The sequence below is a fragment of the Nelumbo lutea genome, chromosome 5 (genome assembly GCF_056320005.1).
Source record: "Nelumbo lutea isolate HS-2025 chromosome 5, American lotus-T2T, whole genome shotgun sequence".
Taxonomy (NCBI): Eukaryota; Viridiplantae; Streptophyta; class Magnoliopsida; order Proteales; family Nelumbonaceae; genus Nelumbo; species Nelumbo lutea.
Window position 1 is genome coordinate 17,686,658 of NC_142688.1, and position 22,091 is coordinate 17,708,748.

A 22,091-nucleotide genomic window follows, 5' to 3' on the forward strand; every position below is an offset into this window, starting at 1 on the left:
TGGCTACTAAAATGCCTATAATTGTGTATTTAGTCCATTTTAATGGCAATGGTTGAAAATGTAACTTCAATTATTACTTCTCACCTCATTTAATCATCTCTCATTAAGTCTTATACTTAAATTATTAACTCCTATTTTCTCTTATTAAATCCTATATTTTAAGTTATTTTTTACTAATAAATACTGCCAATTAGATGTTTATCAATATTTTTAACAACATAAACACATATATTGTAACACTAACTCAAAAACAAAACCATTCTTTGTCCAAGTGGTGGCTAAGAAATTCAACCATCCAAACCAAATTGATCAACCTATGAAGTCATAGTTAGGTAATAAAACTATTAAAATAGAAATAAATATAAAAATTACAAAAATGTAGAAAAATTATACACATTTATCATATTTTTATTAATCAAATTAAAAAAATAAGTGTAATTTATTGATAAACATCTAAAAATTAAGTATAATTAAAAAAATTATACACATTATCAATAAACAATAATTATTTTTATTGATAATGAAAATGAAATACATAATTTATAATTGACCAAAAAATAAAATTATTTTACTGTCTGGTAAACATTGATAATTCAACTTTTAGGTCAACTGTGTTAACATTTAATGTCATAAATAAATAATAAAAATTAATAAAATATAAAATACATAAATGAAAAAAAATAAATTTTGCAAAAACAAAAAACATTAAGACACATGTATAATATCATATAATTATCATATTAAACAAAAAGTAAGTGTGACATATCAAAATTATTTCTACACACAAAAATATAAAAAAATATATAAAAATTGAACGCCAAAATTATTTCTACTCATTTTTGGATTTAGTTCCTATTTAATTGTAATGTTTAAATTGTAAATTGAACTACTATTGTTCCCATCATTATCTTCTATTTAAATATTACATTTTTTTTTTGATAAATGAACAAAATAAGATACACAAAAAAATAAAACATTACAAAAAGAAGAATCTAACGAAATAGATAGGCCTATCAATGATACTTGAAGCTTCATAACTCCATCCAATTATCACATATTTGGATAAGGTGTTTATGTAATTATATTTTGATATTATGATTTGCATCCGATTAATAATAAAAAATAATTTTAAAAAATATATATTTATAAAAATTTATAGATACATTATTATGCAGTATTCTAAAAGAAGATAAAGATGAACAAGGGATGTAATTTCCACTAGGCTTGGAAATCGTATCCCACCTTAAAGCTTCTCCAGCTCACCTCCAAGGGGTGATCATAGGATGGGCCTAAATGGCCCAGGCTCAGCCTACAAATTTCAGAGCCTGATACAAGTTGGGCCTGAATATAATACCCGGGCCCAAGCCCAGAAATAGTTAGATTTTAGACGGGACTGGGCCGGGTTAGAAAAGAAATGATCGCCTCTCTGCTCTAGCTAGTGCTCTCTAAAAGAAATTCCTAATTAGAAATGGATCTGGCAGGTCTGGTGGGATAGGCCCAAATCAGTTCCTTGTGAAGTAGAAATGATGATTCTGCTTCAACTCAGTGGTGGCTATGCCTGGTTAAAGAATTTAATTAAACCCATAGTCTCCATCACTTTGCTATGGAACAGAGCATCAGCCCGTTTGCAGTTATACACTGAGAAACAGGAGCTTTGTATTTCAGTTGTTGAAATCAGTTGAGGAAAACTCAGAAATCTTGGAATTGGAATGTGATTGCGACAAATAGAGTGGAAAAGTGGTAGAGGGGTTAAAAGAAAGCAAGAAAGCAACCCCCTAAATTGGACTGTGAAGCTCTGTTTTACAGAAGGAACAAGAAGGCCTCCAACACTGTTTTGATAATCGGAGGGAATCAGGTTTTATTGAGCCAGTCATGAATGAGTGAACGAAGGGTGTGGTTTGGGGTGAGGAGCTTGTGGTTGAGCCTTAGGTTGGTCATGGGTGATGTCTCGTGCCCTGTTCTCAGCCACTCTTCTATGGCTTCCCACTCGTACGAGAAACCATCTGCTGCTACATGTGGGTTTTTCATCACTTCCTGCACCCAGAACATTAGAATTACAGCAACTGAGACTCTGAGAGTATCAGAATCAGACAGACAGACAGAGTATGTATATAGTTATATACCATTACCAACCTGCAAAATTGGGCAGAGGAAAACACTAGGCACATCGCGATCGTCCTCCTGGCCCAGGCCTCCTTCCGTCGTCTGGCTTCCTCTCCACCCCATGACATCGCTTGCCTTTCTCTTCAGTTCCTCCAGTTCTCTCATTACTGTAGCCCGCCTCGTCTCCATCCTCTGCTTCCCACCGACGTCCACGCACCTCAACGCTATCCCAGCAAACTTCTCTGCCAACTCCAGCGGCCATTCTCTCGCCGTCGTCTCATCCAAAACCCCAATCAAGGCCCCGCATTTCATCGCTCTCGTCACCTCCTCAACCAACCCAGCACCTTGTCTCCCCGTCAGAAGTTGCAGCATTATGATTCCAAACGCATGTGCATCGGACCGTTTCTCTGACTCCTCGGGTGATCGACCCAGTCGGAACCCAGTGAGTTTGGCTACGAGGTGGCGATCCAGGAGGACCTTGGATGGGTTCAGGTCACCGTGGACGATGGACCTTGGCTCCGCCATGTGAAGGAAGCTCAGGCCTGAACAGATCTCGGCTGCGATGCGGATGCGAGCGTGCCAAGGGAGAGTCCTATTTCTGCTACGATTGGACTTGGAGTTGGAGGAAAAGAAGAGAATGTCCTGTAAGCTACCGTTGTGCATGTATTCCAAGATGATGCATCTCCGCTCGGTGCAGGCTCCGATCATGCTAATCAGATGGGGGTGCCGGATTTTGCACAGTAGCTCCATCTGCATGGAGTTAAATTGATGCAATTGACCGGTTATGATCGTTACAAGTTAATACCAGTAAAATGCAATGGCCCGACCTGTTACCTTAGTTCGCAACTCTTCTTGAGACTGTCGACAGAGAGAATCCTGCAGTTTGATGGCAACTGTTGTATGGTTGAGCCTTCCTCTGTAGACGTTCGTCCCAACGCCTCCCGATTTCAACCTCATTCGTTCCGAGAAATCATCGGTTGCCACTCTGATCTCGTCGGCCGTGAACTCTCTGTAAGCGTAGTTCAAGCTATTCGATGATGCCGTCGCCGCTGCTATTGCTTCCTTTTCTCTACAGAACTCGACTCTCCGGCGCAACAAGCCCCGCTCACGGCGCAACTCGTCGATCTCTAGGAGCAACTCAGTTCTTGCCGCCATCGCATTCTGTAGTTGGCTTTCAGCATGGAATTTTGCCAAGGAGGACGAGTGCAGCTTACGGGTGAGCTCTGCTTGGAGCTCCATTATTGAGCTGAGCTTGCTCTTGGTCTCTTCGATGTCACTCGAGACTTCATAGATGTATTCCCTTGCTGCCTCCAAATCTTTCTTTAGATCATTCTGAGTGGTGCTCTCTTCATTTATACGAGCATCTAGTTCTTCAACCTACAGTAGATGAATTAATTGTATCAAACTTCGTGATCTGGTTAATCTCATGATTCTCATCAAGGTCTGCACGAGACCCTGTTGGGTTTTACGAATTTGGTGTGTAGGAAACAAAGAAATACCCTACGATTGCAGAGAGAAATGATCCGTTCAGCCCGTCTCTGTCTCTCAACGTGGATTTTGACTTCTTTTCTTTTCTCCTCTGTCATCTTACGGGCTTCCTCTGTTTTAGCCCTCATGGCACCAATTCTATCTGAAGCATTCTGAGACTGCACCAAAAAAAAGAGAGAAATTTCAAGCAGAATCCATAGTCATGTAACTCAAAGATAGTGAGACAATAGACCCAAAAACAGGGTGTTTGGGCAATAGTGAGACAGTAAACTGTAAATTTAAACCGGCTTGCTTTAGTACTCTACTGCTCTTGTTTGTTTGCTCATGGGAAATGGAAGAGAAAGAGGGACCAGCCCTGGAAGTCTGTCGGGTTATAACCTTGCATCTGTAAATTTAAACCGGCTTGCTTTAGTACTCTACTGCTCTTGTTTGTTTGCTCATGGGAAATGGAAGAGAAAGAGGGACCAGCCCTGGAAGTCTGTCGGGTTATAACCTTGCATCCAAACAACCCCATCTATGATCAACTTTACATAATAATGTGTAGCTTGATTAGAGAGATTTTGTTCTTTGTTTTCAACTTTTGGTGTAAAATAAAGGTAGTGTGGTTGGTAATTAAGTGGCAACCCATCTTATCATTCTATGTCTGTCGTTATCCCACTGGTTTCAAAAATCAAAAAATGAGGGCAGAGGACCCAATCAAGAAAGCTACATTGAAGAACCAATGCTGGATTCTTTATATAATAGACAATTAATTCAAATGATTTCTAATACCAAGAAAGCTACATGTTTAATCTGCAACCACAAAGAACAGAAATGGTTCAGAGGTTACCATTTTTGTACTAGCTTGTTGAAGCTTCTCCAGCTCTTTCTCAAGACTAAGTTGGGAAGCAGCAGGACCATTTTCTTCTTCATGAAATTCTTCACCTACTTCTGAAATTGACAACCACTGAAGGTAATTTTCTACTTCTTCAGCATAGTTTTCCCACCTCTCATGAGAATTGAGTGATAATTCGACGCCCATCGAAGCGGCAGCCAAGGTGCAATGGGAATCATCTCTCACACAAGACTGATGAATAGCTGTGCTATCTGTGAATGCTCTACCTAGCCAACCTTTGAAACTAACTTTGTTCCTCAACTTAGCAACCATGAGTCCCTGGTCATCCTCCACAAACCCCTCTTCATTCCCTTCTCCAAGAAAAATCAATTCCCCTCCACATATTATGAATGACTCACAAAAATTAGGCTTGTTCTTATGTACATAAAACGCTGCACTGATTGCACTCTTTGTTTTCCTTAGAAAGAAAAGTAGGAACTCATTTTAATATACCATATGCATATATTAAAATGAAAAACTCAAAAAGCAGAGTTAAGAAACTGAACTTGATAAGAAGATGATGACATAAACAGAAACAATTACCAACACTGGGATTTCATCAGTGTAATGCCCATGACAAATTTGGTCACCCGAAGCCTTGATATCAGTCCAACAATAACCTTGTAAATGGGTTCTTCAGTTTTTTCTACTTTTAGAACTCCAGTTCTCACCTATGAATGAATGAGTAAAACTGAATATGATTTAATTATAAATCAACCAAAATTTAAAAGGTGTTTCTTAGAGATATAAATTTAAAATTCTTAAAAATAAAGACATCATAACAAGAATGAGTGGTGCCTCAAAAACTGCCAGGTCTCAAGTTAGAAGACCAGAGACCACCATCAGATAGGTCCCACTCTAAAAAATACTTAGACACTCATGGCTGGAACTTGTCTGATCCTTCTGATTTTTTAGATAAGTGGTCTTTTAGGTGAGGCTTATTTAATGGTGGGTCCAGATGCTCAATTCATAGGGCACATGGTTACACATTGTGATTGAAAGAAAGGCATTTCATTGCAGCTATGATAAGGCTGTTCTGTTTTCATCACATTCTGGCTCAAAACCCCTCATTCTAAAACTGATTTAAATCTTCTTTCTAAATTCAAATAATATAATTTCTGAAGAAGTTAACACAGAAAAATAATTTGAGATTGAGAAGATATTTTAAATGTCACTGATGAGTTTTGTACAAGTGGGTCGAATAGCAGGGGGTTAGCAGAGCAAAGTAATTTTTAATTCAAACCACTTTTGCAGTACTGCTCTTCTACAGAATGCAGATTTTCAGCATAGAAACTTTTAAAGAGCATTCAGAGAAGCAAATCAACCAAACCTTGGCACAGAAATCTATGTACTTCGACAGCAGCTTGTCGGTCTTCTCCTGTTCATACATCCTAAATATCCGCAACTTCTCATCATTTACAGAGCTTGCAGGAAGCTTTCCAACTGAGACAAAATTAATAAACCCATCTGAGTTCCAGTCAAAAGGGAGGGAAAACTGTAGTCTAGAACAGATACTCAATGGGAAATATAGTATAACTTACATGGGGTGTAAACAAAATCCTTGTTATTATTGTTGAAATGGATGATAACTATGGAAATCGTTTGCCCAGACCATTTTCTCAGTGCCCACTCCAAAGTCCCTATCCCTTCCTGCAAATCGTTCCCGACGGCAACATAGACCTTCTCCGACTTGGTATCCATCGATGGTTTGCTCGAAACAAATAAACTTGAGCTGAAACTATATACTTCGGATTTATATAGCCTACAAAGGATGGTGAGAACGATGACAGGAAGGTATCAAGGCATGGATCGATCGGAATTCCTATTTTTCCGGCAAGATATTTAACCAAGGCTAATTCGACTGTAAACAGAGGTGGCCGCTGAGAATCGATTGTGAAATAGAAGAAGAAAGAAAAGTAAAGGAAGGGTAATAGAGTCTAAGAAGTTTGGTTTTCTTCTGAAATGTTTTCAAAGATTTGTTGTTGGAAAATTTTTAAGGGATTGAGACAGATTGCCTTTCTTTATGAGGCTAAGACGGCCAAGCTTGGAAATCACCGTGGCTAAGCAGACGTTGCTTAGTTGGGTCCTCTTCCTTACTTTTTAATTATTTGATTTGATTTGATTTTTCTTGTTTCTTTGTTCTTGACTCCACATTCCATCGTTCGTGTATCGTGTATGTATTGACATATACAACCTTCACCCTTGGTTGAGGTTCTTCCAGGTCTAAACTATTGAACTGGGACCAAAGAATTCCGTGAAAGTGATTTCTAGTTCCAACTTCCAACCAAAAGAAAAAGAAAAGAAATCTCCTCCAGGTATTGTAATACAAAGATGTGTTTGGTTTGTAAAAAACAAGATATTTTATCCCTTTCTATCATTTATCATACCTATTATTATATTCTAAAATGCAGTTGTGAATGTCAGCAAACCCTCTTTTGCTTTGTTGCTTCCTTCGAACTTTACGTTTTTAATTAAACCAACTGGTATGCATATATTTATATTTATATTATTAATATATTATAAATGAATATATATGCATTATATTATATATTTATAATATATAATATATTATTTATATGTATTTCTAATTTTTTATATTATTTATTATATATAAATATTATAAAAAAAACCAAAAACGATGAACCAAACTGTCAATTGATTAACTGGTCGACTTCGATTATCAGTTTTTAAAAAACTGATACTACTAGTTCAGTTTAGAAAAAAAGGTCCATGGTTTGGTTAACCGAACCATTACCCTACTATGCATCACTTGGGGCTATTCTAATATGGAGTCTAGATAAGTTATTCGGAGTGCTCCTCACTCCAATCTTACAACATATTCCAACTACACATCGGGGACACTTATTGTATTTGTGCGTTATTATCCATGGGGAGATATTCGCAATACACCCCAGTTGGATGTGCTGTGAGGTGAGTGTGAGGTGCACTCTATGAGGATCAAATCCCGATTATCGATTCTCTAATATTATCTATGTGAACTTTGCTGTCTATAGGCTCTCTCTCCATGTTTCATACCTCCACACCACACGTTAGTTCATACAGCCCTATCTCCACAAGGAGTAAGGGTGCAATTTGGGCAGGTTAAGGTTAGGCTTTTGTCAAAATTTATATTAATTTGGGCCAACCTAAGTTGGACCCCCTAACAGGGAGAGTCCTGTGGACAGCATAGGTTGTAAGATGTAGACAGCCAAGTTTTTTCAATGATCTATTAACCACTTTTTATCCCCAAGGCTATGTTTGTTCGCAATGCAATCAGTTTTGCATCCATTTGTTTGCAACTATATTTTGCATTATTAATTGATACAAAATTTGCATAGCATTCCTTTCACCATAGTGCTGTCTGGCCTTCCTCTTGCCTCCATTCTTTTATTTATTTATTTATTTTGAATGCATAAACCAAATTTCATTCATCAACCAAAATATGAATTGATGAATACCATAGTGCTGTCTGGCCTTCCTCTTGCCTCCATTCTTTTATTTATTTATTTATTTTGAATGCATAAACCAAATTTCATTCATCAACCAAAAGATGAATTGATGAATGAAACTACCTTCCATTTTCCAATTCACATAAAGTTATTGCGATCACATCATTTTACTCTCCATGTCTCATTTGCACTTATGGCTCAGCTTGGAAGGAGTACAAATACAAATATGTAGAGTGCAAAATCTTGTATATCTACATATTTGCATTTGTACTCCTTCCAAACCGAGTTTATGCATTTACTCCAATTGCAATGAAAACAAATGAAGACCTCCTTGAGTTTAGTTTCGCCAAGGAAAACCAATGTCATATACCATGATGTAAGTCATGTTGTTATGAGAAATTTAAGACTTTCTCAAACATGTAAGGTGGGCAGATGATTGCACAAATGGACAAAGGAATAAAGTCATGTTACACATAGATGGACATGGACAAGTTACAAGTACAAATTTGTTCCTATCAGGCTGTCAATTGATTGTTAGTGTCCAAGTTCCAAAATTGAAAATTTGTTATAGTCTGGATTCCATATATAATGTTACAGAAAATTGTGCTAGGCAAGATTAATTTAAAATGAAAATTCTAGTAATGGCAGCAGAGTTTAGTTGGTGGAAATACTTATGTAGAGTACAAATACAAAATTGTATAACGTAAAACCTTAAATTTTGTATGTATTTGTACTTATTCCATTTCCCAGCCAAGCCCACAGAAAGAGGGTTTATTTTAGACAAGATGCTTGTTTTGGTGAAAATTGAGATTATTTTCAATGAATTGATTGATTCTCAAGAAACCATCTTGGTCAAAGTTTAATTTCTTTTGTTTAGAAAAAAAGTCGGTATGCTAATAATTATATTTCATATAGGGTTTTTGTTTTGAAGCTTCCCTTTACATTTTAACACAAGGTTTTAAAAGCCGCTTTGGCCACTGGGTTCTGGGTTTTTAGGTCAGCGGTTTGATCGTTTGGTTTGAATGAACGGTTCATTTTGATTAAAAAAATTTAAAATAATTAAAATAAAAAACAGTAAAAAAACTATCAAGTCAACAATTTTTTGGGCTAAAAAATGGTTTTAAGATAAAATGGAACTGGATGCTTGAATGGTTTCTGGGTCAACCAGTCTGACCACCCGGGTTTTCAAAACCTTATTTTAACATCATATTAAATTTACCCCTTTTGTCAACTCTTTTATTTTATTTATAGAGTTGGACATTGATATCAAATATCCAAAAGAACATTGATACAGGAAAAACTTATAATCAATCAACCGTTATCATAAAATTGATAATCAATTAGGTGGTCTATTCATCAAAATTCAGGAAGAGTTTTATACTTTTATTGGTCAAACCTCTACCCACATCATACTTTTCCCCATATCATAGATAAACCCTTATAATATATAAACGTTCTAACAAATCAACGTTAGTGATTATAAGAGAAGTTATCCAAATGCCCTGCTATTATTTATTGATAACTAAATTAGCCCTCATAAAAACCAATTTATCCTACTGGAGACAAAGATCTAGATAACTTTGGCTTTGATTGGGAGACAGAAATACCAACTATTTTCATAAGAGTGCCATGTTTTGGAAGAAAAGGAATTTGATGGAAGGAATTAAAAATGACCAAGAAAATTGGGTGACTAAACACAAATAGATAGCAGAAGTTTTTATCTCATATTTTTCTGATCTCTTTACCCATCAATCTCCCCGAAACCTATCTTTCATCCAAAGTCTCTTTAACCCAATCATTTCTGAATAAGATAATTTGTTCCTAGCCTCAACCCCATCAAATGAAGAAATCAAAGCAGGCATTTTCAGTATAGGTAGCCTTAAATCTCCAAGCCCTAATGGGATGCCAACTCTAATCTATAAGGAACATTGGAATGTGATGGGCTATGAAATAATAGGTTTTGTCAAAGAATTTTTCCAAAATAAGAAATTGTTGAAAAGATTGAACTATGCTTTTATTTGCCTTATCTCAAAAAGGTAGATTATACTAAAGTCTAAGACTTCCATCCTATTAATCTTTGTAATGTGTTGTACAAAATCATAACTAAAACCCTAGCAAATAAACTTCCTACAATCCTTGAAAAGTGTATTGCCCCTACCCAAACTACTTTTGTCCCAAGTAGGCAAATGATGGATAATATCATTATAGCCCATGAAATGTCCCACTTCCTTAAAAATCATAAAAGAGGGCCAAGTTTTGTGGCAATTAAACTTGACATGGCTAAAGCCTATGATAGGCTCGAATGGTCCTTTCACTTGAAAGTTCTAGAAGCTCTAGGTTTCTCATAAGATTTCCGTCAAATCATCTTAGAGTGTATCTCTTATGTCTCTTGTTTTGTCCTCATTAATGGATTCTTTGAAGGAAAATTCTTTCCCTCTAGAGGTCTTAGATAGGGAGACCCTCTATCCCCCTACCTTTTTATTCTAGCCATGTAATATCTTTCTAGAATGATTTTGAAAGATGAACAAGAGAATAACTTGAAAGGAATCCAGGTAGCAAATGGGGCCCCTTCTATTTCCTATTTTTTCCTGATGACATTCTTTTCTTTCTTCGAGCCCATCGAAAAGATTTAGATAATCTTAAACAAATTTCAGGAAGCCTTGGGACAACTTATAAACTTGGATAAATCTGGAATTTATTTTAGTAAAAACATTCATCCTAGGCATCAGAGAATGATTAAAAGGCAACTTCAAATAAAAATTCTTCAAGAAAATTCTAAATGCTTAGGAATTCCTCTAATTTGAGGAAGAAATAAACATTCTTAGCTTTTTTTTTTTTGGACAATATTAAATCAAAATTAAATAAATGGAAAGCTACTACTCTGAGCCAAGTAAGTAAAAGAGTACTCATCCAATCAGTTCTTCAAGCTATTCCTGTCCATACAATGAGTGTTGCCCAGTTTCCAAAAAAATCCACTAATGAATTTGAGAAAAGTATTAGGAATTTCTGGTGGGTTAGATCTGATTCTAATCTTTACCCCTATTGTTGGTGTTCTTGGAACAAACTAACTTAATCTAGAAATTTAGGAGGTTTAGGCTTTCGAGATATTAAGCTTGTCAACAAAGTCTTACTTCTAAAAGTAACCTGGCAGTATCATTTCATATGTTTATTTTGTTTTCATATTTATATTATATTGAAATTGAAACATAAAAAAATCTAAAAATGAAACTAGAATAGAAAAAATATTCTATAGAATATAGAATATATATGTATGAATATGAATAAATAGAATTGAACAACTTATGGCCCTATGCCATTCCTCAGTCAAGCTCCTTTTTTTTTGGAAATCTACAGCTCCTCAACTACGAGATATTTCTCAACAAGTAGTTTTTATTTTATTTTATTTCAGCCAACTCCCATCAGAAAATTGATCAACTCCTTTGGATCCAAACACAAAATGGTTTCCAAATGATTGAACAACTTACGGCCCCAACCTAAGAAATCTTGCCTTCTCCAACCTCATTCCAAACGGTATGTGGGATAGGAACGTCCTAAATCTTCACTTTGATCAGTCAAAAATCCAAGATATTCTCAACTCTTTCATTTTACCTCTTGATAATTCAATTTCCTGGGTTTGGACTCTACATTTGGTAGGTAAGTTTTCAACTAAACAAGCCTATAAACATCTCCATCTTCCCCGTCAACAAAGACCTATAGATGATCTTAAGGTGTGCCTAAAATGGATTTGGACCCTTCCAATCCCTCCTCGATATCAACTATACTTTTGGAGACCAATTCATGGTTATCTTCCTGTAAAGGAAAATATTTTAGATATTTCTCAACATCGTGATTGTGGTTTGTGTCAAAATAATACATAATCTATAAACCATCTCTTTTTGGAATGTCCCTATACTAGAGCTATTCTTTTTGCATCTCCTTGAAATATCAACTTAAATGCTATTTTTCACTCTTCTTGGCAAAACTGCAAAATAGAACTTACTAAAATTTTCCTAGATAAGATATTGATCACCAAAACTCTAAGCTGGTATGCCATTGTGTTAATATTTGTTTTGCTCGTAATGAAAAATGTTTCAAAGACAGATATCTAACTCCTCATTCAATTTTAAACAGAATTAACAGAGTGTTTCAATGACTAAAGTTTCAACACAGCTATATCCACATAACATAGTGGCTACCTCCAAAATTCTTCATCACCATAAATCAAGATACTGATCGTATTATAATTTACAGATGCATACAGTATTAATTAGACAACCTTCTCCTATGGAACTATTTGTTTATCTTCAACTTTGGATTGCCTTTGTGTTGCAAGAGGAAAATCTGTGCTTAAAAACAGATGAAGAAGTAGAATTATATGCTATTTTCCAGGGAATCAAACAAGCTCCACAACTACAAAAGCTTTATCTCCAGATATACTCAAATTCTCATCAAGTGATCAATGCTCTAAAGAATCAAGCATCTATCCATTGGTTGTGCCTAGCACTTTTGATGATGACCAAACAGATATTATCCTCCTCCTTTCTCTTTGTAGACTTTTGTTTTATTAATTAATCCTTTAATACTCCTGCTCACAAAATAGATTATCAAGCTAAAAAACCATATACAAAATAATTTTTTGTTTGATACTTACCCTTTAGGGATCCTAGATGTAAGGAACTATGTATATATTTCTCCTAGTTAATATATTTCTTTTACCTTTCCAAAAAAAAAAAAACTAATTATCATATGACAAAACCATTTCGTCCCCCATTTTATGTAATGTTTTGAAATTCAACTTGGGAATGTAATTGCTTTTTCCTCTGGTTTTTGGATCAACAGTTCAACTGGCTAGGTTGAATAGGTCAAAATGGTTGAGTTCAATTTACAGTTGTATATTGCATCATAACCATTAGATTAAAATATCAAGTTTGATTATGGAGATATATGGGTCAACTATATGTATCAATATAGAGGAGAGAGTGAGAAGGGTGGTTGAGAAAGAAAGAAAGAAAGAAAGAAAATAAGAGTAGGTGGTAGTTGCCTCCTCTCTCTGCTTTCTCTCTCCCCCACCAATTAGTCAATCCTTCCCTCTTTTTTTTTTTTGTTATTAGTAAGTGTGCATGTTTTTTGCACGTGACAATTTTTTATGATGATAGTAAATAATATGTTTTAAAAATTTTATATAATTTTATTCTTATTTATCACACTTTTTTGTTTAATATGATAAATATAGGATATTAGAGATGCACCAAAATGTCTTTTACATCTTTTTACATTTTTTTATACTTTTGTTTGTTTTCATCCTTTTTAGTTTTTATTATTATTTAATTATGACACCAACCGTTTATACCTTTAACCTAAAGGGTTGAATTGTTGACTTGCTACCAAATAGGAAAACAACTCCATTTTGGGTTGATTTTAAATTTTTATTTTATTTCTCTTATCAATAAAACAATTATTCTTTGACACACTTATTTTTTAATATGGTCAATTAATATAAGAATTAATGAAAAATGAGAGTTAATGCCCTAAATATAAGACTTAATGAGAGGGAAATGAATAAGGAGAAATGTGGTAGTTCTTAGTCAATAATAGGATTCAATGATTGTTATTGGGAGTTATTATATACCGTAAATATAAGACTTAATGTGAAGGATTTGAATAATAAAAAAATGGTTATTCAAATTACATTTGTATCCGCACAATGAGAGAGTCTTGTTCACACTTTTAATAGTAGTGTTTATGGGATCTGAAATTTTCTATTCATAAATGTTGCTTATTTGGCTTATTATTTCAATTAAAGTTTTTTTTTTATCGCAATACAAATTTGCCCTCATGATAGCTCAGGATCAAGGGGCAAATTTTTTCCGATGAAAATATTAAAAAATAAGACCCATTCACACTTTTATAAGTAAAATATATAGATTCTAACTCTCAAATAAAAATTATTGATATTTTACCATTAAACCATGAACCATTGTTCAGGTTGAATGGTTCAAAAATTAAACCATATAGTTTAGAGGTTTGTTGAAAATTTAAATTTTTTTACATAATAATGAGTCAGGCTGTAAACGGAACTGTAATGGTGACTAGTTTTCAGGTTGAATGGTTTGACCACTTGGGTCAATGATGTTGTGAACATTGAGTTCATGTTAACTTATCTATCTCACAACCAATGGCCCAAAAAAGAATTCAAAGGCACGTTGAATAAAAGGGCTTTATTATAATTTCGCAAGCATGCACCATCATTTTTGTTCATTTTTTGTTGGTAAATGTATAAGAAGATGGTCTCTAAAAAGAGTTTAGATCTACAACCTAACATAGTGTTAGTAGCATATCTTGCCTAGAACTTGGATTTATCACTCACAAAACGGTGCTCACATTGTATTCATAGCCACTTGCAACTGTGTATCGGGAATACCTCTGTATTTGAATGTTTTTATTCATGGGGAGATATTTCCAGTGTAAAATTGCTATAAATGGTTATGAGTACGGTGTAAGAACCATTTTGTGAGGACTAAATCCAATCTCTCCATTTGAGGGAATGGGCATTCCCTCCCCTTCCCTTGGGAATTAAATTCCATTTCAGCTGATTCCAATTTTCATTCATATTTTTGTCCAAATCAAACATACAATAACAGTCTGTTTGGTTTGTGTGGCTGAGATGGGAAAATAGGATTATTCTTCAAATATTCCTATTTTCCTATGTTTGTTTTGGGTGAAAAGAAGAGATGCAACGAGAATGCACTTCTCAAATATTGGGACATAGGGTCTCACCACATAGGTGCGACCCCATTGAGAAAGGAAACTAGTTGAGAAATTTTTATTGAGGGAGACAACAGACGCTCATCGTTCTTTTCAGACGCCGGCCGACCATTACTCACCGATGCCATCTCCGATGACCTTGTTTGAAGGTAAGTTCATATTTCATATCCTTCGTGATTTGCATTTTTTGTACCATTTTTACCTGTTTTCATAATGACTTCTCGCCCCCTAATTTTTTCCATCATCTTTATCCATCAGTGGTCGTCCAAAGACAAAGAACGCCCATTCAAGTCATTTGTTTTAACATCGAAGCTTGAGATCTAGCTTATGGTATCTGTCGCTTCCAGATCTAGTATTTTCCATTTGTTTTCACACCGTAACTCCGAATCTAGCTTCTTTAGATCTATTCTATTTGTTGTTAGAGATTTGTTTCAGGTTTGATGTTAGATCTGGTGTTTTAGATTTGTTAGTATTTTGCTTCATCATTGGTCTCATTTATATTTGGTATGCTAGATATTTATTGTTTTATTTTTTATTTTTTTAATTCTACCATTTCATTATTTCAATAATACTCGATTTCAATTATGCATATTTCTTTTGTTTTCATTTTTTGTTGTGTTTCAAGTCATCTTAGGCAACCCACACAGGGGATTTCCAGGCTTAGGAACCACATTAGCCCGTAGAAAGCTCTATTTCAGGCTTAGGTACCAAAGTAAAATCTGTTTTAGAATGCATGAGATCTATTCAGAGATTTGTCCATGTGGGTTAAAATCAAACATCCTGCAAAGTTTTCTCATCAACCAAACGCTGGAAGCATATTTTGTAGGATAGTGAGTCTTAGCAAACAAACACAATGACCAAAAATGAGAAAATAAAAATTTCTCTTTTCATCTCATCATTTTTCATCCCACTGTTACCCGGCGACCAAACAAATCATAAGAATGGAACATTCGGATTTTGGTTCTAAAACGTTTCAATATTATTCAAGATCATATAGCATGTTGTGGGGGTGTAGCTCATATGGTAGAGCGCTCGCTTCGCATGCGAGAGGCACGGGGTTCGATTCCCCGCACCTCCACCATATTTCTCCTTTTTCCTGTCTCAGTCAGACGCTGAGACGCATTTTATCTGAAACCCGAGACGCAGAAAATACGGGGTTTGGGCCTTGAACTCCGAGAGGCACGGGCCCAGCCCAATGGCCTTTAGGCCTTCGAGAATGATGGTGCCAGGACCACAAACCTTTTTGTCTCAAACCCGACGAATTGGTTTGAGTCCACCATGAAACACATACATGGATTATGGAGCAACGATATCAGGTCCGGTTCTACCTGTAAATTTTTTTTTTTGCAGCAAAGGAAGTTGAAGCCTTGGAATCTTGTTCGGGTCAGGCACCTGCAAAACCCCCACCATGTTCGAATTACTGTTCAGCTTAAGAACCTAAAATGAATTTGCCACTTTTCATCAGTTTTCACACATTGTCTCCATCCTTCCGTATGGTACGTACGCCACATCCCTATTTTATTTATTTATTTATTTATTGACTCTTTTTCCAAAGAAAGAGATTAAAAAAAGCTTTTTAGTTTTTATAAATAAAATATTGGGGGTTCGGTCTTCAGTGGTTCACTTTATGATGTGTTGGGTTTTGGTTCAAATCAGATATGATCCGACCTGACATGTCTGTTCCGAATATCCACGGACCCACCTACCATTCATGAGCTCGGATCTCTTACCCGCACCTACTGTACGTTGGATCTCCTACCCATTCATACACGTAGCTGATAAAAGATTAGCCACGTGGTGGAAAGTATTGGAATATAAATTATCAAATAGATAGAAAGTGTTTTACACGTGGGCTCTTCCTGCTCGCAGTGAAGCTGCTAGCCTGCTACTACTTACTGGTAATGGTAAGTTAGTAACGTAACGTCCTCAATCCGGTTAAAAACAAACTAAAAACTGAAATTATTTCGCTACACGGCCCGTCCACAATTTAAAATATCGAGAAGAAAAAGAGGAAGAAAACCTAAATAATCTCAAACGCCAGATTGACCGTTCGATCAGCCCCTAAAAACCCTAAATATTATTTACTTAATTTATTTTCAATTATGTCACCTTTTACTGCTCGTAAAGACTGAACTTCTGCTGCTTTCCTTTATTCTATTCTAGGCTCTCTTCCAGTTTTCCTTCCTTCTTTTATTGCTTGATCAGTTGTTCTACTAATTGCTTCTTATTTCTATGTTTCCTTCTCAGGAAATAAATGTCTCTAAATAGCATGGAAATGCCCTTTTCTTCTTGAGCTTCTTCAGCTTAAGAAAAAGAGGGTTTTATCTGTTCCTTTTCCTCCATTTTCTTCCGTTCTTCTGTTGGTTTACCATGAGAAAACCAGCGGAAAGATTTTCAGGCGTGGAATCATTGTTCTCAGGTAAAAACCCATCCGGGTTTTCTTATTTACAAGCAATGCCGCTCGTTTTCCGCCTTTTTTCTCTTCTGTTCTTCCATTTTTTTGTTGAGAATGTGTCCGTGGTATTTGATTAGACTTAACTCCATCTGGTTGTTGGTTTTATTTTACTATGTTACCATTTGTCCCATTGCTTGGAACTCGTTTCTCTCGTTTGTAGATGTAGTGTTGAGATTGTATAATGATGGGTAGCGTTTGCTTGAACAGTTGAACTTTAGTTGCATGCAGATTTTTTGGTTCACAGCCTATTTTTGTCCTTTTCTCCCTCTGTTCTTCTTTGGGCTCTAAACTCGACAATGCATTTTAGGTGGTAGTAGATTGCTCTGCTAAATTTTCTACTTTTTGTTTATTGTCACTGTTAATGCTTTTGCCCCCCCCCAATTCTCCTTTTATCTTTCTTTTTGAGAATTTATGTTGGGGGAACTGCTTGATTAAACTGTTGCATCTGAATGTTCTTCTTCTGCAGTAAATGCCACTGATTCCCCATCTATTTTCTGCGTACTTCTCTCTTTTGTTTAGTTGCATTCAAGGGAGTTTCTTTTTCTTTCCTTATTGTAACAAATAATGAAGTAATACTGGAAGCTCATAAGAAAACAAAATGACCTTGTCTCTTTCCGTTCAAAATCTACAAGCTCTGTTACTTACAAGAAAAAAAAAGAATCTACAAGTTCTTTTCCAATGGATTTTATATGATTTATTTGATCTATTAGCATTTATGGATGTTTCTCCATGACTATTTCTAAAAGCTATGAACATCGATCAGTATCAGGATAGATGCAACCTACTGCAATTTCTTATGGAAAATTTACGTGTTGCGTCTGATGTGATTATAAATTGGGAAAGCTCAAGAGAATTGCTTATCTATGATATTATGCATGCTGGTATGAATGTTGTCATACATGGCCTCTTAAACTTTAATGGTCTGCTATAAAATTAGAAGGTATAACTTATTGGTTCGGAACCATGTTTCTGATGAAATCCGTTTCATCCCGACTGTTAATCTTGTTTGTGACCCTCCCATGCACATAGTTAACATAGTGAATTGATATTCTTTCTGATGACAGAAGAATTTGGTAGCTTTCTAAAAGCAACTGCAGTGGAGCTATGTATATTAACAATGTAGCATTGTAAGATAAAGGCATGATGTAATAATTTATATGTTGAGAGAAATTTCATTTTCAACATTGCATTTTCATCCCCCCTTTACTCTTGAATGACAGTTATCTTTCTTCACAAAAAAAGGGAAAAGAAAAAAATGACAGAAATTCTGGTAGCAACTTGCTTCATACAGAGCCTTCTGTTTGATATGATTTTTGCAATCAATTTTTTTTTTTTTTACAAATATTACTTTAGAAATGGATGCTAAAATGTATCTCAGAAAACTAGCACTCACAAGTTCCTCTTGCAAAATGATACAAATGAAGCCTTAAATTAATATATGCAGTTAAAACTTGAGAGAGATTGGTCCTGTTTGTTTCCCTTTTCCTTTCTTTTTTTTTTGTTTGTTTGTGTGTGTATTTGGGGTGAGCGTTTAGCTAGGAGGAAATAAGTGGCAGATATACTTGTGAATATAAAAGTAGGGTACTTCTTCCTTCTATTTAATTTTAATCTGAAGTTAATCCTTCAAGTTGGATTTTCCCATTTTCCAGGTTTTGTGCTTGACCCTGCAAAATGTAGTCAACTGAGCTTGGAAGAGAAAAGGGAACTAGTCCATGAAATTTCCCAATGGTCAAAGGATGCTCCAGAGATCCTTCGTTCCTGGAGTCGCCGAGAGCTTCTTGAGATAATCTGTGCTGAAATGGGTAAAGAGAGGAAATATACAGGCTTTACAAAATTTAGAATGATAGAGCATCTTCTCAAGTTAGTGGCCAAGAGAACAGTGAAAAACATTACTGATGATCCATTAGCTGTTTCACCATCTAAGAGTCAAATTGGTTCAAAAAGACAAAGGAAGAAAGAGCATCCACTCCGGCTAGCAACTGATGCAGATCATGTTCCCAAGGCAAATATTAAAGAAGAGCAATTGGACATGGTACTCTGTCAAAATCTTGCATGTAGAGCTAATTTAAGCCCAGAGGATGCTTTTTGTAAGAGATGTTCATGCTGCATCTGTCACCGTTATGATGATAACAAGGATCCTAGTCTATGGTTAACCTGCAGTTCTGATCCTCCAAAGCAGGATGATTCCTGTGGAATGTCATGCCACTTGGAATGTGCTCTTAAGCATGAAAGGGCTGGCATTATGAAGAATGGGTGCCAAACAAGGTTGGATGGCAGTTTCTATTGTGTTTTCTGTGGCAAAGTTAATGAACTTATGGGGTAATGAGCTCTTCTCTTCAACATGAAGTATTCTAGAATTATGATATAATTAGTAGACGATATACTCATTCACACCCATGCATACACTAGGCCCCTTAGAATTTAATAAATAAATAACTCCTATAACTTAAAAGGCATTTTAAGGAAGATTCGGAAGAACCAACTTGATTCCATAGTTTTTTTTTTGTTAATTAACTTGATTTCACAGTTGAGAACTAATATTCTCTAGTACCTACGTACTGCTAATTTTCTAAGCAATTTTCAGTACATATTTGATATTAAGTTTACTCTTGTGCATATGACTATGTACTTTTAAATGTACATGGGAAAATCTATGATGCCAGAAAGACATGATACTGGAAAGGCTTTGACCAATCAACCCTCCTCCCCCGTGTGAATTTTGATGAAAACCCACCCGATTGGTTCCCACTTTTATGATGCCAGTTGATTGGTTATATGTTTTTCTGGTATCATGCCTTTCCGGCATCACAGTCGAACCCAATGTACATATAAAGATTGTCTTGTAAGATGTAGCCTGATAATATAATTTTTCTTTATTGGCATAACATGATCATATAAAATAATAAATATTCTAACAGGCATACCTTAGTATTTTGCTTCTGTTAAACCAAACTACAAGGAAATAGTACTAAAATGCAAAAGGAATGTTTAACTTTATGCCTTCTGTCCTAAAATCTATGTTTTGTCTACTTCAGAACCTGGAGAAAACAAATGTTAATTGCCAAGGATGCCAGAAGGGTGGATGTCCTGTGTCATCGGATATCCCTTGGTCATAAGATTCTCAAAGGAACAGAGCTATACAAAGAACATCAAAGGATAGTTGACACTGCATTGAAGAAACTCAAGAAAGAGGTAGGGCCTCTGGATCGAGTATCTGCAAAGATGGCAAGGGGCATTGTTAACAGGCTTTCTTGCGGTGCTGAAGTTCAAAAGCTATGTGCTTCAGCTGTAGAAGCAATTGATTCCATGCTTTCGGGCCTGCATCCTGAGCCTCATCATATTGATCTTAAAGGACAACAAAGTAAGTTCTTTCTTTTACTATTGAAATTGTACTGGCTTACTGCATCTTATTTTTTTCTTAAATTTTTGTGTGGCTGAAACATTGCTAGTTTATGTTGTTAATCAGCTTGTCAGATCCACTTTGAAGAACCAACAGCAACCTCCATTGTTGTTGTTTTGGAATATGAAGATAATCTGTTGGAGGACTTTCTAGGTTGTAGACTCTGGCATCGAAGGTCCACTGTGATGGACTATCCAGAAAAGCCCACTTACATTGTGCTGAGGCCAGAAAAGAGATTTGTCATATCAGGTCTTGATCCTTCGACGGAGTACTTCTGCAAGGTTTCTCTGTTCAGCAGCACAAAGGAACTGAGTGCATGGGAAGCTAAATGGATCACACAAGCACCAAGCAGAAGCTCTATTTCAGCTCTGGATGAAGAGCATGAGAAGGAAGATCAAGTTCCAACAGTTCAAGCAAATTCCCAGAGGGATTCAACAAACTCAAGTGACATCCGGTTAGCCTGTGGTGATCACTACTCAAAGCTTCGATCATTGGAGGACATCAGCAAACATGATGAGTGCCACCGGCCACCTCTTCCCACGGCTGCAAATTACATTGGTTCCACATCTGTTCCTCCTACCACACCATGCAAATCTGATGGAACCCATGAGGTTCCAGGTTCTGTTTCTAAGAAGCAATGGACAGAAAGGAACTACGAATATTGTGTACGAGTTGTCAGATGGTTAGAGCAGGAAGGACACATAGAGAAGGATTTCAGGGTGAAGTTTCTAACTTGGTTCAGCTTGAAAGCAACAATGCAAGAGAAGAGAGTAGTCAGTGCTTTTGTGGATACCCTGATTGATGACCCCCCAAGCTTGGCAGGTCAGCTCATTGATACTTTCATGGACGAAATTTGCAATGAACAGAAGCCTGTCTCTCGAAGCGTTTTCTGTACTAGATTGTGGCATTGAATATTGAAAAGTTGGTTTATCGTGACAACTCAGAAGAAGGGAGTAGTTGATCTTGTTAGAATCCTTATAGATAAAAAAGATTATTGAACTCTTCTAACATGGATATTAACCTGATGTAACTCTACTGGACCATTGCTTCTGGCAGAAATTGAATGCTCATCCCTGGCATTTCATGGAGTATGATATTTGTGAAGGAAAAGTAGAACGGGAAATACCTAGATGCAAATTCTATCCAGTAATGTTCAGATTCAGAGGAAAATCCCTTATTCATCCTATTTGAATGTTATATATAATTAATAATTAAATTAAAAATAATGAAAATATAGTTTTATTAATAAGTAACATTGATATTGCAAATTATTAACAAAATTTGCCTCCGAGTGGTATCGGATGCCTTCCACAGTCCCAGCTCATCACAGAGCCACAGAGTTTGCCATACGTTAATAGAATCACAAAGTATAATCCAATGTTCTTTTCTTTTTCCTGTTTTTCTTCTTTAATTCTGATAATCGAACTGAAGATGTCTAAACTGTTCTGTCAAAATCTTCGAATTGGTTACCATCAACCTTGAACCCTGATGCTGTAAAGGTAAATACAACTTCTTACTGCAGATTTTCAGCCCTATACAACCCCATCTAATGTTCAA

At 35.8% G+C, this 22,091-nt stretch overlaps 2 protein-coding genes and 1 non-coding gene across 6 annotated transcripts; 2 read left to right on the top strand and 1 right to left on the bottom strand.

Annotated features, from left to right (window-relative positions):
* Positions 1-1,109: 1,109 nt before the first annotated feature.
* Positions 1,110-6,571, bottom strand: LOC148850678 (U-box domain-containing protein kinase family protein). Its single transcript, XM_088942969.1, has 8 exons — positions 6,007-6,571; positions 5,796-5,908; positions 5,009-5,136; positions 4,421-4,883; positions 3,603-3,749; positions 2,938-3,480; positions 2,134-2,853; positions 1,110-2,034 (listed from the first exon to the last, which is right to left on the bottom strand). Exons 1-8 carry the CDS (start codon positions 6,164-6,166, stop codon positions 1,852-1,854), a joined length of 2,457 nt encoding a protein of 818 aa, XP_088799095.1. The 5' UTR covers positions 6,167-6,571; the 3' UTR covers positions 1,110-1,851.
* A 7,947-nt stretch (positions 6,572-14,518) lies between these two features.
* LOC148850679 (VIN3-like protein 2) lies at positions 14,519-21,625 on the top strand. 4 transcript variants are annotated; one of them, XM_088947777.1, is made up of 7 exons: positions 14,519-14,828; positions 14,938-15,009; positions 16,030-16,175; positions 16,927-17,098; positions 18,784-19,453; positions 20,170-20,495; positions 20,601-21,625. In XM_088947777.1, the coding sequence occupies exons 4-7, from the start codon at positions 17,050-17,052 to the stop codon at positions 21,443-21,445; spliced, it is 1,890 nt and encodes a 629-aa protein (XP_088803903.1). In that variant the 5' UTR covers positions 14,519-14,828; positions 14,938-15,009; positions 16,030-16,175; positions 16,927-17,049; the 3' UTR covers positions 21,446-21,625. The 4 variants fall into 4 exon arrangements, with proteins under 4 accessions (XP_088803903.1, XP_088803906.1, XP_088803905.1 ...); XM_088947778.1 differs by lacking the exon at positions 14,938-15,009 and having other exon boundaries at positions 14,692-14,828; XM_088947780.1 differs by lacking the exons at positions 16,030-16,175; positions 16,927-17,098 and having other exon boundaries at positions 14,631-14,828.
* On the top strand, positions 15,685-15,757 carry TRNAA-CGC (transfer RNA alanine (anticodon CGC)). Its single transcript has one exon. It is a non-coding gene; the product is annotated as a tRNA-Ala (tRNA).
* Positions 21,626-22,091: the final 466 nt, after the last annotated feature.

What these genes read in the sequence shown, in the direction of transcription:
- LOC148850678 (XM_088942969.1), bottom strand. Translation starts at nt 6,166, where the DNA reads ATGGATACCAAGTCGGAGAAGGTCTATGTTGCCGTCGGGAACGATTTG. An exon ending in ACATAGATTTCTGTGCCAAG is followed by an intron (nt 5,137 to 5,795) that starts GTTTGGTTGATT and finishes ATTCATTCATAG; the next exon opens with GTGAGAACTGGAGTTCTAAA. An exon ending in TTTCTCTCTGCAATCGTAGG is followed by an intron (nt 3,481 to 3,602) that starts GTATTTCTTTGT and finishes CATCTACTGTAG; the next exon opens with GTTGAAGAACTAGATGCTCG.
- LOC148850679 (XM_088947777.1), top strand. Translation starts at nt 17,050, where the DNA reads ATGAGAAAACCAGCGGAAAGATTTTCAGGCGTGGAATCATTGTTCTCA. An exon ending in AAAGTTAATGAACTTATGGG is followed by an intron (nt 19,454 to 20,169) that starts GTAATGAGCTCT and finishes TGTCTACTTCAG; the next exon opens with AACCTGGAGAAAACAAATGT. An exon ending in TGATCTTAAAGGACAACAAA is followed by an intron (nt 20,496 to 20,600) that starts GTAAGTTCTTTC and finishes GTTGTTAATCAG; the next exon opens with CTTGTCAGATCCACTTTGAA.